Genomic DNA, 19,134 nt, shown 5'->3' on the forward strand with positions numbered 1-19,134 from the left:
CCAGCGCCTGACAGATTCGGAATACTTTTATTCCCGCGACTAAAAACCTATTCCTCCGTTCGGACTGGAAAATTGTCGGGCAAAAACTGAAAAAAAAACACTGTTGAGGAGACATGCTAGCATGCGATAATCCGTGCCAAACAGTGTAATGGGTCGATAGATATCTGGCATGGTTGGGTCATCTGCTTTGAAGTTGCTTTGAAGAAAGATGAAATGATACCATCCAGGCCCCTGGCACCCTATCTAGCTGCTCAATAGCTGTGAAAACGGCAGCCGGCAAGGGTGCACAATTGGTCCACTGGTATATCTCAACCGGTATCCCGTCAGTGCCTGGGGCTTGGCCCAGTGTGTAGCAAGCTACATTTACCTTAGAATATATTAAGCTATTAAAGCTTAGTCACAGTAACAATACGGTCCTGAAATTACGAACCGTACTCGTCAACTGTACGAACTCACTTTCTGTTACGCTATCACAACGTAGCGTACGATCTTCACACTACAGTATGACGGCGGCAGGTGGGCCGCATACAAGCCACCCGGGTGAAGTGCTTCGGCCACACACTTTCGTATCACTATACAAGTTCTCAGTGTTCAACACCCTGCTTTCAAACCCTAACTCCTCGTATCGCTTCTCGCTTCTCTCGCTGAGTTGCCCTTCCTGGTCGAGACCTTCCCCTTTCGCAACTTCGCGACCAAACACTTCCGCTCTGATGCCTAAGGTAAGGGGACGGTTGCTACACGGTACCTCTGCCCGTTCGGTGGCATGCACTTCCTCAACTGTGACGACCTCTGTCCCGACCATCGCTGCGTCTTCAGAGGAGCAGGTCCGGCTCCGCGCACACAGCACGTGGGGACATGCGGCCGGGCATCTGGGTCGATAGTGGACTGTGCTCCTATTTGTTGCCAGTAATCCGCCACAATATCAGGAAGCTGTTGCAAATTGCTACACAACGTACCATTAGGTCATCAGAAGGCGGGAATTCTGAGGGTCATGGAGGGTGGCCGGGGCTGGTAGGTTAGGGCCAGGCTGGGGTGTCCATCCGTACATATCCATTCATGACGGGTGTGTGGTGCGACGCTAGCCACAGCATCGACCTGTGTCGTTCGAGCAAGAACTGTGCATGGAAGAGCCAAAACATACCCCTCCTCCGCTTCTGCAAGAATGCTATCGGTCTGGGCCTGTACAGCGGCCTCTTCCGCTGCCCCAGTTACCTGACATCAGCCTGCCTGTTGGTTTAGGAAGGCGGCGGACAGAGCCAGCGCCTGCTTGAAGCCTGGCCACCAATTTGCGAGGCCCTCTGGGTCCGTGGGGAGCGATTCTGCCGTGCAATTTACCCAATTGTCTAGGGCCGCGCAGAGATCATCGTGACCTAGGAAGTGCAGCCTGGTACGGGGCAGGCCTAATCCTGGAATAGGCGCGCCGTAAGCTGCAGGGAGGGCAGCGTGGGTGATGCGGCGGTTCACCGGGGTCCTTGAGGATGTGTCGCTGACGTCGATCGCCGCCTCCAGGGCATGAGACACCACGATACAATCAATACAGGAGGTCCCCGCTGGATGGGCACACGTGTATGCACGCCGGCTGGGGTGGACTAGGCGGAACATGTCGCAATTATTCTGGACACGCGCACTAGAAAACCGCCGTGGTTTGACATCATTCGTCCGCGCCGACCAGCGTGGACACATCCAAGTTGGGATTATTGACAGAATTATAGTCCGCGAATAGGTATGGCTTAGCTTTGGTTAATACGACTTTGTGCCGTGCAAGGCTTGCAAGACTATTTAGGATATCCCGGCTCTATTACCCGTAAGCTTAGTATTCTTATCCTTCGTTGTCTCTCAGATAACGGGCGATGTCGGGCCTTGCAGACCGGGCAAGTTAGGAACTAATGCTTCCTCCAGTCGCGAACTGGAGCCGGTCCCTTTAATAGGAATTCAGTTATTCCAGTATGTTCCCGACCCTTGGTTTTTAACCGACAGTCATTTTTCATTATGTTCGACTGTGAGTGTATTCGGCCTCTCGTAGGCGCCGTGTAACCTCGTCCATGCAGAGACCCTAGGATAACGATGGAGTTTTGCTTGGCCCTTGTACTCTCGGCTGCGACCGTCTTACTGTTAGTAGCAGCTGAGGAGCCATTTGCTTCAAACACGTTATCGGAGTCAGTAAATATTTCGCGCATATCACCACGATCGTTTCCATCAGATGTTTGGCGACCTTTATTATTGACAACATGCTTTCCCAGCCTACACCATGAGTCCGCACCATGCCGTCGTGTCCCCAACCTGGTTTATGGGGAGGAACTGCTATACCAAGACTTTCGTATACGACTTCCTCATTTCGTTAACGCTGAACAGAAGCGGATATACCTGAAGGTCTTGCACCACTACCGTCACATTTGGCTTAGGGGGCGCGTGATAGGTGACTACGCCTACTTCCTCAACCAGCGTGGTCAAAATCTTATATACTCCAACGTGATGTACGTGGGAAAGCCAGTGCCTGGAATGTGGGCTGAAGACGCTTGCATGTCGTACAGCGCAGACAAACACGTCAGCGCCTTCCCACCTTGGAAAGGCAGCGATACAGCACCCGCCGCTATCTTCGTGGCATCGCCCGATGATTACTCTTTCCAGCACTTTACCGACAGAGTAGCTATGATGCTAGCGCAAACCCGTCACTTGTCCACCAGAGTTGCTGGAGGCTGGAAATACATCGTCACTGGGCCTTATCGGGTGCCGGCTGTTAGCCAGCTCTGGCCCATGCTGGTGCCTGGGTTTACACCCGAATCATTGATACATGCGAGGGGGAAACCTGAAATCCAGACGCGCTTGCTGGTTTACCCCTGCCAGACGCCGCTTATCCATCCGTACACCCACCAACTGGCATCGGAGGTGATCCAACAGGCGGCAGGGTATGACCCACGGGTCATAGAGCCCGTCGGTTCGCGGCCTGTGATCCTCTTCTTCGCAAGGCGGGGCAGCCGCGCCTGGCATAACGAGAACGAATGCAGGTAATGAGGAGGAAGAGGGCAAAGTCGGCGCAGCGCCTATCACTGGCACGGAAACTCGCGAACCATATGCTGCAGTTGCGGTTTTTTGTGATTGCGTCTGCATGCCCGGGCATAGCGCGGATGAGCCTGTTGAGCGGCAGTGAAAGGGATGAAATGATTGACGTTTGAAAGTTTTGGCATGGCTCATCCAACGTGTGGGCTGCTCTTGCTGTTGTGTTAAGCCAACGCGTTGCCCGTGTTGTCCTTCAAGCACGTGTCGCGGGTTTACAATGCACTAGAGTCATTTTTTTGGCAAAGCCAGTATCGTGGTTACAACCAATGCTCGTAAGGACAACACGGATGTCGACGCTCCGTAAATCATAGCTTCACAGTCGCCTTGATGGCTGCAAATCCTCAATTTTGCTCCTCTTTTAATTGAATGCTGTTGCTGCTGCTGCCGTCATTCCATTCTGTCACGTGCGCTATTCACCATTCACACCGCCACAAACAATGCCCGTTCCATCACCTGTGATCCCCGTCCCCTGCATCACTTCCCATTGCACCTAATAATCGCAGGTTGGCCATCGAGCAGCTCATCGCCGGAAGAAACCGTAACGAACAGCTGGTCACCTTTCAGGCGGATGCCTATCCCAATGCCCGTGACGTTGTGAAATTGGGCCGTCGCGTAAAGCTCATGGTGGGCGTTCACGGTGGCGCTTTTTACAACTTGGTATATATGCAGCCGGGGACAGGCATAGTGGAAGTCTGCCCCGTGGCGCCCGACGGGAAGTCGTCGCGCTGCGGCGCCATGTTTTGGGAGATGTCCAATGTACGAAACATGCCGTACTGGAGCGTTGTCGCTACCAACGTGACGCACGATTGGCAAATACTGACCATGGACTGCAACTTAGTCGTATCTGCCGTACGGAACGCGTTGGAGAACATCGAGAACATTCCAAGCCCTCTGGAGGCATTTCATCAGGGCACTAAGTTCGGTTGAATGAGGATCGAAATGTGATTTGATAAATTTATGAGGCCAGGGCTCAAAAATGCCTTGCTCGGCAACACGTGGTCGTGGCATTGCATTACGCCCTTGATAGGCCAGGCAGTCTCGCAAATCCACACGCGCCCCATTGTGATTGGCATGCTGGTGGAAGTGGCCACGACCAGCGTGTTAAGGTTCGATAAACGCATTTAGGTCCGCTTGAAAGAGCTGTAATAATAGCGTGCGAATCGCTCAGTCAAGCTTGGGTGCACGCGTTGGATGGCTTATTAGTGGAACTTGCTCTGTGTACTGTCAAGCTTCTTGTTCACTGTTTTACGGGTACGAGCGAAACTGACCGACGGCTCGGTCGCGCGTGTAGCCAGACTTCGGACGGTGAGGGGGAGAGAGAGAGAGAGAGAGAGACGGTGACTTTGGGGCCTGCTCCTCGCGTCATATGCGGTGATGCCGGAGTTTCACTGTTTTTGGTCCGTACAGCAGTAAATATGGCAGATTGCAAAGGACTCAATCCGCATGCGTGAATCCTACTACCGACACCTGGCTTCGCACTGCGACCGTCCACGAAAGCGGTGATGGAAAGGGATACGTCTGCACGAACGGGGTTGAGGTGTGTGCGGCCATGCGAATAATGAAAAATAGGGGATTGGGTTGGATGGGTTGTCTGAAAGGTACCAAGGGAAGGGTAAAGCACGAGTTGTATGTGATAACACGGCGATTCTCATCATCCATTTCCTCGGGCGGAAGGAACGTGTTTCCCGCGAGGGTGTTAACTGCGTTGGAAGGGATACTGCGTCCTTGGCTACAACTTCAGATGCTGCGTTCGTCAGTCGGCAGTGACATCGCAGCTTAGACGTCAGTTGCCTACGTGGCAATACTTACGTCGACCAGCAAACGACAATGAGAAGGGGCAATGAGTATCAAGCCGAAATCCCCATGAACGTCAAAGGTATCTTGTGTGATTTCTGCCTCTCCTGTCAATCCCATTTGGATGTGGGGTGATGAAAGTTGAGTCCGTATGCACATATATGTGCAAATACTAAAAATGTGCATACATAATATGGAGTATATACTCCATATTATGATCCCTTCTGGATGTCTCCACTTCATATGGCCGGAGCCCTCTTGTTTCCCAGTCATCATCACTCAGGAGTGGCAACCGAGGGGGTGAAGCACTCCCTAAGTCCCACAGAGACCCCCAAATGTCAGAACAAAAATGTCGTCAGAGCGTCACGGCTATGGTTTCTCCCCGGCCGGGCGCGCGAGTGCACTACAGCTCGTCTAATCCTGATTTGCGGGTAATGTATTTCGCAATCCGTTACTACTTCTGCTTACGGATCTCTTGTGATCCGCGCAACGTAGTCCCAGCGGTAGCCCACATGGGTCTGGTACCGGTAGGCGCCTTCAGCGTATTTTATACGGAAAGAAGTAATCTTAGAAAAGCAAAACCTTGTTCCCTCACAGGCAGAGCCGTTTCCAAACGATGATTGGGGGCTCTTAGGCGGTTAAGACGTCGCTCCGTAACCGCCAGAAAACGAGCACGTCGCACCTACGTAAGCCATTGGCTTAGCAGCAGTCTGTTTCTACTGCTGCGTTGTGAATGAACTCCATCCCCTGAAGAGCCCTCCTAGCCCTCCTATAATAGCCCTCCTAGCCCTCCTATAATAAGTCCCCATCGGTACGTGGTACGGCACAGGTAGACGGAGCCGTTCAGTGGTACGGCACAGGTTGACGGAGCCGCTCAGTGGTACGGCACAGGTAGACGGAGCCGTTTTCAGTGGTACGGCACAGGTCGACGGAGCCGTTTTCAGTGGTACGGCACAGGTTGACGGAGCCGTTTTCAGTGGAACGGCACAGGTCGACGGAGCCGTTTTCAGTGGTACGGCACAGGTCGACGGAGCCGTTTTCAGTGGTACGGCACAGATAAACGAAGCCGCAGTTACAGATCCCCTAGCACCCAAGCTAATAGCCCTCCCGCAGTTCTCAGCCGGCCTAACGAGCGGAGGCACGGACGGAGTAATTGTGTTCCGACGATTTTCATGCGGTCTTGTACGAGGCGAAAAAGAAGGACAAACAGCTGCGACAATGACCAGCAAAACGTCACCGCTTTGTCGTAGTCTTCTCTGCTACCCTAGGGAAATCGACGAGAGGAGGAAGCGATTGGAGCTTTGGAAGGACAGGGGCTGAGAATGCACCCTCGCGCCGTTTCCCGTGCGTACAGATTCCGGGTGGAAGTGACAACCATTAGGTTGGACAGAGCCCTTGCTTGAGATGACGCGATAAATCATGTATTTCCGGCGTTTTTTACAAGTTGCGTAAAAGAATTGCAACGAAATAAACAAAAGGAGCAAACGAAACACAAAACCATGTATGCTTTCAAGACCTGCATGCGATGCAAAAGCACTGTACAGATGAAACTTATTTGACTTTGAATCACGGACGCTCAATTGCACTGACAGCAATCAAAGTCCCTTGGGGAACTACCTTCCGTGTGCTCGCCCAAGAACAATCGTGATAACGGAACGAGCCAGGTATAGTTCAAGGCTTTCAGCAATACATCTCCAAAGCATTCCGTCCCCGTTTTTCAACAGCAGCTATAGACTTTTGACGACTCCTTTGCAAACAAATGCCTCGTTCAAAAAAATAAAAGTCAGGGGCCCAAGGCACAGCGAACACATCACGGCAGGCCGTACAACTGAAAAACAATTTTACCCAACAACTTCAAATTACTCACAAACATTAATCCGCCGGCAGGCGGCTACACGGCAAACAGTTGGCCGGTCGTAAATACAGCACTTAGGATTGCGCACCGTTACGTGTGGAATCTTTTCAAAGGCAGCCAAATAGTGAAAAGACACCCAACTACCAACAATTGACCACAACTTTAAATAACCAAACACGCAAACAAACTGCGTGTGCTCCGAGACCACGCATTCCATCTTTGTTGCTCGATCTACATGTTCAGCTCCCTCCGAGATGTGTCGTACTCCCGGAGGGTTCACCGCTGAAAGTTGGCGTTGGGGAGAAGCGTTGCAGCAGCCCATGAAAACACCTCTCCAGGGGGCTCCAAGGCGGCCCCAACGATGCATGTAAAGCAAATGCAAAAGCCGGCGACGGAGGAAGAACAGGCGAAGCGTGCAACAGGATGGTACCTCCAAGCTAGACTACATGAAAGGCCCCACCGGACGACCATGTTCTCTGCATTACTAGACGGCGATGCCGACTTTACCACATGCCCAGATGGAGCCACATAGCACAAATGCGACCTTAAGATTGAGGAGGCCTACATCAACCGAGCACCATTAAAGATGTAAGATGTGACAAGCAGTGCATGACCAGCAACATCAATCCCTGTGAACATACCGACACCAAGCCATTTTTTCACAGGTCGTCCTTGACGCTATGCAAAGCATAGGTCGGTCTTTCCTAATAAATATTTTTCGTTTCCCAGTGGTAAAATCTCGCTCTGGCAACACAACGGGCTGCTGCGCTCACACTCAAGCCAGCAGACTCGTCCTGAGATTGCAATGACCGGCGGGCCATTTCATCGACACACTTGCTGCATCTTCCTCAGGCGGCGCCCAAACGCCCAACGGCCTCTTGCGGCCGCCAGGACATTGACCTTCAGACAATTTGGAGGCGGTGAAGGCGCCGCCCTGCTGCTGCCGGAAAGGCTTGTATGTGCCGTAAGAGCAGCACGGGGCGCCATACATCAACATCGCACTTGCCAATACAACCAACAAAACTACCACCCAACGTAAACTCAGCGCATTCTCCCTTAACCACCCTGAAATGGTCTTAGCATCGCCAACACATATACACGCACAACAATAACAACCTTAGCAACAACTGTCCACGGAAGCAAAAAGCTGCAATAGCTACGACAGCACACACGGAAAGCATGCGCAGAAGGACGCAGCAGCAAGAGCAGCAGCAGCAGCAATAGGCCATAGATTGCACAGCTTATGTACATCAGAAGGATAGCTGGCACTACAAAGCTACACAAACCTTCTCCGGAATTACGTCAAGCCTACTACCACCTTTTTATCGCATGCCGTACTGCTTGCAGCCAGTCAGCAGCCCGCCATGTCTGTCGTACTCCATGCGCTACATCCAGCAACTCTTTCCCCCCCGGGCCCGTACAGCTCCACGCTCACATCTCTCCCCCCATCTCTGACATTTGATACGCACGTCCCATCGTCCATTGGGAAACGTACGGCATGCAGCAGCACGGCAACGCGTTGCAAGGCATTTGTTTTTTGTAATGGTACTATGCCGTATGAAGTTTATCCCAATTGACAATCTTCGGCGCATCACAACACAACAGCCTCAGGGCAGAGGAGGGAACGAAAAAGCAACCGTGCCGTAAGCAAAATAGCGGTCGTATTAACACTGGCGTGTTAAAACGTGCTTGCGGCGCATCTTCTGCACCCACGAACCGATTTAACACCTAGACAATTCCTCCGAGCAGAGACATCCTGTGCGGATGCTGCTTAGGTAATTTTTTTGTGTTGTTGACTGATGATTCCGGATTGCGCCATGTGGGGCATGGCGGTAACTAGTTGACGGAAGAACCGGGCCTCATAAACACACGTGGGGCCGACAGACAGACAGACCGACAGACAAGCAAAATATGGGAACAGGTGCCATAGTCGCCATTTCAAAATCCAACGCACGTGTCCTGAACTCTCAAAGCGCGCAAAGCGCACAAAACAAGCTACTAAGTCATAAACAAAATCGCGAGATACACACTTACACTTACACTTACAGAGTTCACCAAATTGCCAGATGCAGATTAATCCGAATTTGAACATACAAAATGGGCGTACATCTAGAGCAACACAACCGAGGATAGGGCTTGTTTTGGAAACGATGTCGCCTTCTTTAGGAAGCCTATCACAAGCAACTATAAAACCCCCAGCTGATAACATACATACATACACACGCACACACGAAGAGGACTACGCGCCGCCCATCGCCGTATCAAAGTTCACAATTACTAGGCTAAATCAAATTCACGCCGACCGCCAACCCTGCAGCAAACAACTCGCTCAAAACTGCCGCCGGGGAGACGGCCCCGCTGCCCTCCGGCAGCTTGCTGCTGCCAATGCGGTTGGTACGACGCTCAAGCCCGTTGCAAAAGCGCACAATTAAACGAAAATCGATATAGGTCGGCCGCCATCTCAACGCAAAAAAGATCAGCTGCCGTGCAAACCGATAACCGACGGATAAGCGGATCTCGGTAGCTAAAAGAAAACTCCCACACTAGAAGCATTCTCTTTTCCAACTCAATGGCAATTCAGGCAGGATGTTAGCTCGCGGTAACGACAACGACATAGCCACCATACCATCACTCTCCTGAAACAACACCGTCTCTGAAAGCAACTGACATTATGGTTATGCATGTAACATAGCACGCCTGGCATTAGCAGCGGTTGCGTCCTTCAACCGCAACCAGTCGACCTGGTCGGCCGCACTTGCCCCTCATGCCTGATTAACGGGTAATGATACAGCTAGTACGACGTGTGAATCTAGCGAAGCATGCAATACAGCTGGGAGATGCAGATGGACATGACGTACATATCGTACCACCCAACGACTTACATACCTTACATACGACCTACATACCTTCACTTCATCAAATTTAGGAGATATTAAATTCACACAAACACAAGTGGGGAGTTTCATCGAACTCCGTGTCGATTCAAATGTGGAGAATGAACAACCAACAGAACCAACCGCCAACTTCCTCATACCGGCGTATCTCTTACCTCGTCTCTCAATCACACACACCCGCGCTAATCCATTACGATAGATCCATCCTTCCTTCTGGACCTACCTTAAGCAGAGCTGTACTCTTCCCCACTCGCAACGGACCCGGCAAGCTGCCGGACAGCTGACTGCTCAGCCGCGCTTGTAGATAGCGACGTGGTGACGTACAATGACAGTTGCCCTTGCAGGGAAAAAGGGGCTCAGGGATAGATACACCCACTACGCACAACCACCACACATAAGCAGACACGCAGGCGCACAACTGCTCATCAAAACCAAACCACTTCTGCTCAAATAGATTACCATACATATGAACATACATACGTGCATACATCAACCTGATGACGCACCTACCAAGGTGCCCTTACCCACCAGACAACCAACCCATAAACATGCGCATGCCGGAGGTGACCTCACTGCCCTTCTTCTCATCAACCGCAGCGTAAGTCATGAAGGACCACAAAATTCGAAATACAAATTACTCTTCTCTGTAAAGGCAGGCTAAGGATGTCCTCCGCATACAAGGTGGTACGGCAGATCCTACGGCAGATCTGGCCAAACAAGTGATAAATCCCACCCCGCTTTACCCTTTCAGAGATGACAAGACATGCCGCTTGTCGTACATACGCCGTACATCGCCACTCACTCCGGCGACCAAGGAGTTGCAGCAGCAAACTGCAACAGAACGTATGCGAGGTTCTGTTACGTTTTTGCTCTTCTTGCGGCCGAAAAGCATGACGGCTTTTTAGCCATAGCGGCTTCAACCTTTCATTCATTATAAGGATACACTTCACCAGCTTTCCAAGTATTTCCGCGCAACCCAGCTACAAGCCGTTCCAGCGCTCACTATAAAATTTTAAAACTATATCTCACTGTAATGTCTTTCGGACAATTTTATATCAAAACATCATTCATACGTTTTCCACGCGACGACGGCAACGCAGCTACCACACCAGCGACCTAGCGAAATACACCCAGCGAATTTATCAACAGTGTCGAGCTCGAAACGCAGATTGCCCTCGCCCTCATTTCCCTCGGCACCAAAAAATTTCACCACCACGCGCAAATTGACGCTCCTCGCAGTCCCTTTCCAGGGCGCTCCACTTGGGCAAGGGCACACCAGGGTGTTGCCCTCCGTACGGCGCTTTCAGCACCCTTTGCTCCGAAACCTCTCCTCCTCTTCTGCACCCCTCGTTCTCTGCAACAAGCGCACACCATCATCCTGTACGTCAACCCACAAACAAACAGCACTGCACAGTGCTGACAACCCATTGCTCATCACCACCATCACCATTATCAGAAGTATAAAACATCTCAACTCCTCCTCGCCCTGGGCAGCAAAAAAGGGGTTCAAGAGCAAAAAAATTAAATCCTGGACAGTCGTACGTCATAGATTACGACTTAAGCCACATACAGCGGCGATACGACAGCACTTAGAGAAACTGCCGCTTCATCGCAAGAGCCCACAAGGTCTCTAGAGAGTACATGCGCGGAATGCGATAAGGGCCAGACAGCCATGGTAACGGTGGTGATGGCGGCGGCGATGGCGGCGGCCGCGGCGGCGACGGTGACGGTGACGGAGGGAAGAGCAGGGAAGACGAAGGCAGCTGGGAGCAAAGGCAGAGCTCAGAACGTGGCGATTAACGCGGTCTATAGATACGAACGATATCAAACGCGAAGAGGTCACCCGCAGCCCAGAACAGAGGGCATCCACGGGGAATATCTCGTCCAGAGCAGGTCGTTGAAATGCAGTTAGGCGGTTGGGAAGCAGTTGAACATAGTTTAACAGAAGTGATCGAAATGGGATACGAAATACGCGAGTCGTGGCAGCGATGGTGCGATTGTAGCATAATGATGATGATACGGGTGACGATTCTGCTGCTGCTGCTGCTGCTGCTGTTGCGGCTCTTGCTGTTGTTGCTGCTGCTGGCTGGCGAAGTGACGACAACGTTATGCGACAAAGCCTGCGGAGCTCGTATCAGCGCCAAGCTCATCTTGCATCTCCTTTTCGCTGCAGGTGCCGTACAGCCGTACGATCCGCAGATCCAAACCGCATCGACCGCTGCCCCAGACTCCGCCACCACCGTCGGCTCCACTAGCAATGCCGTACACAAAGCCGTACATCTTGAAAGACACGTACTAAGCTGATGTACACCGTCGTCGCCCGCTTATAAGGAAGGCGCTCGCTGAGGGGCATGCTGCTTGCGGCGGCTAGACACCGCCATGGGCGCAGAGGCTGCACGGCCGAGATCTGCGACGGCGGTGGCGGCGGCAGCGGCGACAACGACGCCTTCACCGCCGGCGGCTGGCGTTGCCAGTTCAACACTGCCGAAGAAGCTGGGCAAGGCAGCAGAGCTCGGAGCTGGCGGGGGAGCTGGCGCGGCAGGCAGCACTGCGGCAGCAGTCGTCCTTGCGCCGTGGAAGGGCAGCAGCAGCGTCGCCGCAGCGGTGGCGGCAGCCTCCGCGTCAGCGACGCCGCCGTCATCGTCAATAGAGCCGCCGCCGCCGCCGCCGCCGCCGCCGCCGCCGCCGCCGCGAGGGACAGCAGGCAGCGGCTGACAGTGCGGAGAGGCGAAGCAGACGTTGCTGTTGCTGGACCTGCGGGTGATATGGGTGGTCCGCCGCCGCCTGTGCACAACAACACACCCGAACGAGGCCGGCGAAACAGTCGTTTATTGGGAAGAACCATGGCCAACCTGGTGTTGTGGAAAGCTGCATTACGGCGACCAGGTGTCTTTTCCTTGTAAGGTTAAGGTAAAACATAAGCCTTCTTTGCGATAACAAACATTCCGAACACATCCTTCAGCACGCCGCCGTGTGAGGATTAAAGTCCAAGGATCTAGTTTTTTTAATTTCCAGTTCATAAAGCTTTTCCCTCGCGTGCTGGCAGGTTCACGTCACGGCACTAGCCGTGCGTGATGATCAATGCCGTCATCGCTGCCAGTGCCGTCATCACTTACTTTGGCGGGTTCTCAAAGTTGAAGTCATAACCATACTCTTCATCCTCCCTTGAGCTTGCACTGCCGTACGACGACGAATCGCGATCCGGCGCCGGTGCCGGCCGGCGCCTGGCGGCAAATGTTGCCGCGCTTGCCGCCACGGCCATCATAGAACCCCGTACGGCAGCAGGGCTCGTACCACCGCCGCCGCCGCCACCACAACCGCCGCCGCCATATACGAATGTCTCCTCGCCCAAATCGGAGCTTTCCGGTTCGCTGCTCAGAGCAGCGCAGCTGGCGTCAGCGACGGCGACGTCGGGGGAAACAGGCGGCGCCGCCGCAGCCGCTACCGCCGCTGTCGCCGCCGCGGTCGGGCGAAGGACAGCGCCCGCGCCGTCGCCGCGCACTGGTGTGGACGCGATAACTGCCTTCGGACGGGGACTGAAGCTCGCGGCAGCGGGGCCCCGGCCGTCGCCGCCGCCTAGGATGCGATCTAGGCCCACATGTCGAATTGAGCGGGCGTTCGGGGATGACGGCAGCCGAGGGGTAGCGATGGGAGCGGCGGCTGAAGCGTCTGCGGCGGCGGCTGTGCCGCAGCCGACATTTGAAGTCTCGCCCTTGGTAAGCGCCTCAACCTGCAGCATACAATCCGTACGGAACGTCAAAATCCATACCGCATTTAGGATCGCAGAGCGAAGGTACCTGTAGAAATTACATACATGTCAAACTAACAGGCCATTCAAGTGTACGACGATCGTACTGTGCCGTACCTTGCAGGCAAGGGAGCAGTAGCTGTACCCCTCCCGCAGCTGGCGGTGGCAGGTACGGCAGATGTCGACGCCGTTGGCTCGGCCAATCTTGGAGTGCGGTCGATGGTTCAGGAACATCACTTTGGCGCTGTTGATGATGTAATTCTGTTGAGCGGTTGATAAGTTTCGACCAGGGGAGGTGGCAGCGGTGGACCCGGACAATTCACGAGCAGTTCAGAACAGCATGACAGTAACAGTTTGCGAATGTCACGGAGGCAGGAGCATTGCTGGTGGTAAGGAAGGAAGTATTGGGTGGCATGCTCATGCGCAGGATGTGACTGAAGCAAATACGCATAAGTAGCCGAAAAATATGGCTGGTAGAGCAACCAAAGACGACAGAAATATGCAAAGCTGCAACGTAAGCCCACGCAAACTAGGCGCGCGGTGAAACGGCGCTGTTCGGGACGCATCTAACACCTAGCCGATAGCAACTCAGGTAGAAGGGATGTGTTTTATCATTCCTAATGCCGCATGTTTATCCGGAACGAAACTATTCGCGTTAGAAAATTGTCCCTGGGGTTCCATGCAAAGGCACACCAACATACGGCAAGACTGCATTCGGTACAGTACCACAGAACTTAGCTCACACACCTGGACACCGGAGGCATCGACGAAGTTGCTGATATCGCAAGCTCGCACCACATCGCAGTACACGTAGCGGCGGACCTGAGGGGCAAATGTCGCGGGATGGAGGCATCGGAAAGACATCAAGAGTGTTTTCATGGGTAAGCACATGGTGATATCTTAGATATGACAACTATGATACGAAGACGGCTTCGGTCGCGGCTTGAGCTGTAGCGCTTATCCGTGGTCCGTAATGTTGCAAGTAAATGGGAACTCTACCGAAGAAGTGACCGCCACGTGCACAGTGAACTTCCTACAATCTGCAACTTAAAAACTCAGGCTTATCTACAGACTGCAACATGCAAGTGCGCCGTGTAAGCTTTACATGACTGTAAGCTTGCACACATATCTCGTTTTGACAAATGCTCAACCAGCTCTAAACGCAGTAGCTAAAATTCATTGCTAAGAATACTCAGTTTGCAAACAAAACGTGCCAATAGCTAAAACGTAAGCAGTAGATATGCGGCCCTTTGCGAAACCCTGATATCTTCAGGAATGGAACGAACGGTGCTCCCCATACCTGGATAACTTGGTGCCCAGCATGCGCTCCCATGCAGTGCTGGCACACGCTGTGTGGCCTTGTGCCACAGGTGATGCAGAAGAACGTGCACTGCAAGTTCATAGGCAAGCAACATACGTTGGACTTGAAGCGCAGAATAACGACCCAATTTTAAATAGCTTATTAGGAAATAGCAGCAGATATTCTTGAAATTGGATGTCGCAACGCAAAATGTCGGAATTGAGGATATGTCTTCGTGCTCGTTACCGGGCCAGGTTAACAGACCGACCTCGTTCTTCTTGTGGTGGCGGTGCCGCTCGCAGGGTTGAAAATAGGTTGCGGCTAGGAAAGCGGGAATCCACGGTGCGCAGACCACTGCTGAGTTCCTGGATATCCCTCGGCACGCGCTCGATGTCCCTCCCAACGAGCGAGAGCCACAATTCGCCACCTTCGAGGGTTGGCTAGGCCCATCATAGTGTTCATCACTGCAAACAACGGAAATTCGAGCGCGGAATTAGAGCGTTCCGATTGCAAAGATATACTCTGCATCCAGAACAGTGGCGCTTCACCTGCTCCGCTCGTCAGAAGGCTCCATATCATAATTATATTGGCAGTATTGTCCAAGCCCGACCTAATTATGGGACATACAACCAAGGGACAAGACTCTCAGTTCACCAGCGAAAAGCGCGCGCTCGCAGCTCTAACCGTTACAGAGGGCGCAATGCACATAATTGAAGAAATTCTAGGGCTGACCTGAAACGGCGACACAAGCGCGCTCTGCGCGACTTCGGTAGAGCGAAGCATTCCTCAAGGGCCACGTTAGGTGTTGCAAAGCTGTCGCGCACCCCACAATAAGGACTACAAATCTTGTGAAGCTACCTATGCGCAGAGCGACTCAAGTATGTGTGAGCGGCAGCGTTTAAGAGCTTCGGTCAACGGCCTCCTGTCCACCGTCCGTACGCATAGATTTCCTAATGTTACGCCTAGCCTGATCCTTAAGCTGGAATTCAATAGAGCATACAATTCCAATTGTCAATTGAGGGTGGCAACCGTAGGATTGGGGTCCAATGGCTTTATAGCGATGTACAGCAAATCTCGGCAGCCAAAATATCTCAGCACGGGCGTGACCCGGGGGTCAAGCGTAATCTTCTACAGCGCAATCTCAATTGCAAATCAGACCATAATTAATTTATGTTACCAGTATTTGTGGTATGTTACATCACGGCAGAAACGCCCTGGCGTTTAGGAGATGATCGACCATAATATGCTCCTTTAGAGGCAGATGCTAGTGTGGCATGGATTAATTCCCAGAAAGTTTAACTAGGAAGTGATGAGTGACGTGCATTTGATATAATTTCTGGAGATTGTTTGTGACCAGCCATGGAAATCAGAGTTCTCCAAGTGACCCAATTCGTTTGCACATTTATTGCGTCATTTTTTTAAAAGATTGTGCTGTGGCATAAAAGGATTGCAGATGCAACCGGCGTTGCGTTTCGGGGTGGGAGCTTCTTTTGAACGCCTCCACGTGCTTCTCCCCAAGTTTCTTTTGTAGAAGAATGTAAGGTTTTTATAAAGCACGTGCTACTAACGCGAGAAGCCCCCGTGGAAAAGCCCGCCTCGAAGGCGTTTCCATAGCCCGCCTTGCTAGGCTGGGCGAATTCAGAGAAGTTTGGAGTCATAGTTACACCAATTACTCTCAATTTTGCAATGCAAATTTTTTTATCCTCCTTCAAGGCAATGCGACTAGTCCCTACAAGCTTCCGTGCTATGGTGCAGACTTGACACAGCATCTTCAACTTTGCTCTTTGCGCAGCTTTGTGTGACCTGCGCGCTCATCCTTATGCTGCCTTCACGACCCACGGGGCCCGCGGCGTGCGCTTGTCGACGGACGCCTCGGGGTAGGCCGTCGGACGAATGCAACCGCCGCCGCCATCAACCCCCCTTAGACAACGCAACCACGGGTTCGACACGTGCCGGCGGCAGCCACTGCGCGCTCCCAACTACAAGGCGGGATACTTCCATTCGCTTCATGCCGATAAAGACCATACCATTTTAGCCATTTGCAAGGTTGTCAGTGTACGAAGGGGAAAAAGGGGATTTTTCTCGGATACATCGCCGACTCATCATACATCCAACGACCAGAAGGCGCCAGGAGAGGGGACGCAGGTCTCCACAGGAAAATTCCAGCAGGCGCTGCACACTACTTCCCCATAACATAGAAAAAGAAAGCCCCGAAAAAGGGCCCAGCCTGGATTACGGAGAGATTCCCTCTGGGGGAATATTCTAGAACCCCCTCCCCTCGGATTCCAACATTCCTCCGGGCATTCCCGGATTCCAACCACGGGCACATGCCCATGCGGTCCATGTTACCAGGGTGTTGACAAGCCACTAATGGAGCACTGTTACAAAACCTTACATACAGCCCCATGCCGCTCGTTCGGGACACTCTGACCCAGCTCACCAGAGCGTACCCGACTACGTCAATGTAATTATCCTCCTCACAACACCCTCTCATCTGTATGGACCGTGTGCGTGAGATCTCCAACATCGTCTTATCACAGCCTCTCCGCCCCTCACCTCTTTCAACTACATATGTGTTATGCTCCGGCGGCAAAACAGTGGCGCCAGCACGCAGTTTGGCGAATAACACATCGACTACGCATCCACGGCTGTGGGAAGGGGGGCCCTCCGGCAGCTTGAAGTAGCTGACAGGCCCGCCTAAACCCAAATCTATCATTTAAAATTACCGTATGTTATGTAAACATGTTACCGCAACAAAGCAGGCGATATCCACACGCGCGACCAACTCTATCGTCTATTGTTTTGGGTCAGTTCGTCCGTACCTCCCATCGTCATCGAACCATCACACCACACCAGGTTTCCGCCTTCGCGACTTGACCTTGCTTGCGGAAACATTTACATAGGCGACGCATGGTGCTGCTTCGTCCTGTACGACCACATTACGGTCGTCGTACACAGCCGCGGTGGAGTGAGGGCGTTTGATGCACACTTAATACTCTCGATGAGGCGACGAGGCCGTCACTCTCCAAGTGTTTTAAGCAGTCTCATACCCCCATGGGCCGCGTTGTTGTGAAACCCGCCGGGTACGTCGTTATCCACACCTGCCTGTCTATGGTTCTATGTATATGCACAATAATACGCGGCGCTTGACGTGAAATGTATATTATATTCTACCTCCTCGTCACAAAAACAAAATGGAAGCGAGTCGTTTCCTTTCCTAAGCTACAACCAGGATAAAGAAAAGAAAATGAACACCATTACTGTTTTGGCCGAGAGCACATACTACTGCTTTGCGCAGCCTAGCACATTAGTCCCAATGGCAAGCGCCGCTGTTGCCGCCTCCGCTATTGCCACCACTGCTAGCAGGCACCTCCGTTGCTGCTGTTATTGCTGCTGCTGTTGTTGCTGCTGCAGCCGCCACGGCGGCTGCCGTTTCCTTCCTCCCCTCCCTTCCTTCCGTTCCAAACTCCCCTCCGTCCCTTCCTCCCCTCCCCTCCCAGCTGCACGACGCGACCCGCCCCCAACTCGACGGCCGCTTCCATGAGCACCACGTCCATACCTCATCCGCTCGGTCTTCCCCAGTGGGCCGGGGGCGGTCCGCGTGCGGTGTAATGCGGCGGGAGGCTTAACCAACCCCTCCCCCACCTGCGCTCCACACCTGCAACGCCCTGCTCCGCATCGCCAGCATCCCAGCAACGGCCGTCGCTTGGCTGCGGCTGCGGTGACAGCGGCCGCCGCCGCGGACTCTACTGCTGGGAAGGTGCTCCTCCTTTGGTCTGCCTCTTCCCTACGCCCAAGCTTCACGCCGGCCCCAGCGGCACAGCTTCGCCCTCGTCCTCCTCCTTGTCCTGTCCGGGCTCAAAATCGTCCAGCATCCGCACGGCTTCTAAGTCTTCACGTCTGGCTCGGATGCGAGGTTTGGACGTCTTGGCGGCTCCCATACGCATGATGGCCGCCATGGCCTCGCCACCCTCGTGGCCATACTTGTCGTACAACTCCTGTACGAACAAGAACAAATGATAAGACGATGAAGGAGGAGCCGAAGACAATAAATTCACAGGGCCGGGAAGTCGGAGAAGAAGTCCTTCCTCATCCTTCTCTTTTCCAAAACCTTTATTCGCCCTGTGTAATACACGCACCTGCATGTCCGAGCCTGTGCTCGTCTTCATGGCGCGAATGGTTTCGGAGATGGCGGTTTGCCGGGAGACCGGGTCGATGTAGTTGGCAGGGGGACTCCGGCGGCGAGTGGCCGCCAGCGAGGTCTGTGTGGTGGCCTCGAGTTGCCGTTGTTTCTCCTGTGGAAGTGTCGATATGGGACAACAGCACAAGGGAAATACGCAGCAGACATGACAATACAGCAACGAGAACCTTCCAGGGACCGGAGAAGTCCTGGGCGGGGTTGGGTATATGTGGGAGTATGTATATCTGTAGGAAGGTAGGAGTGTGAGGCGGGTGCGTAGAGGAGGATGGGCGAGAGTGAGCGGAG

At 53.0% G+C, this 19,134-nt stretch overlaps 3 protein-coding genes across 3 annotated transcripts; 2 read left to right on the plus strand and 1 right to left on the minus strand.

Annotated features, from left to right (window-relative positions):
• Positions 1 to 2,064: 2,064 nt before the first annotated feature.
• Positions 2,065 to 3,984, plus strand: VOLCADRAFT_92820 (uncharacterized protein; the record flags this gene model as incomplete). Its single annotated transcript, XM_002952130.1, has 2 exons — positions 2,065 to 3,005; positions 3,561 to 3,984. The coding sequence occupies 2 exons, from the start codon at positions 2,065 to 2,067 to the stop codon at positions 3,982 to 3,984; spliced, it is 1,365 nt and encodes a 454-aa protein (XP_002952176.1).
• A 7,626-nt stretch (positions 3,985 to 11,610) lies between these two features.
• On the plus strand, positions 11,611 to 12,315 carry VOLCADRAFT_92821 (uncharacterized protein; the record flags this gene model as incomplete). Its single annotated transcript, XM_002952131.1, has 2 exons — positions 11,611 to 11,773; positions 11,990 to 12,315. The coding sequence occupies 2 exons, from the start codon at positions 11,611 to 11,613 to the stop codon at positions 12,313 to 12,315; spliced, it is 489 nt and encodes a 162-aa protein (XP_002952177.1).
• A 1,102-nt stretch (positions 12,316 to 13,417) lies between these two features.
• On the minus strand, positions 13,418 to 15,012 carry VOLCADRAFT_62315 (uncharacterized protein; the record flags this gene model as incomplete). The annotated part of the gene is made up of 4 exons (XM_002952214.1): positions 13,418 to 13,609; positions 14,096 to 14,170; positions 14,649 to 14,738; positions 14,917 to 15,012. Coding segments are annotated over 4 exons (453 nt in total), but the record flags the coding sequence as incomplete, so codon positions are not given.
• Positions 15,013 to 19,134: the final 4,122 nt, after the last annotated feature.

This window comes from Volvox carteri (genome assembly GCF_000143455.1).
Source record: "Volvox carteri f. nagariensis unplaced genomic scaffold VOLCAscaffold_28, whole genome shotgun sequence".
Classification (NCBI taxonomy): domain Eukaryota; kingdom Viridiplantae; phylum Chlorophyta; class Chlorophyceae; order Chlamydomonadales; family Volvocaceae; genus Volvox; species Volvox carteri.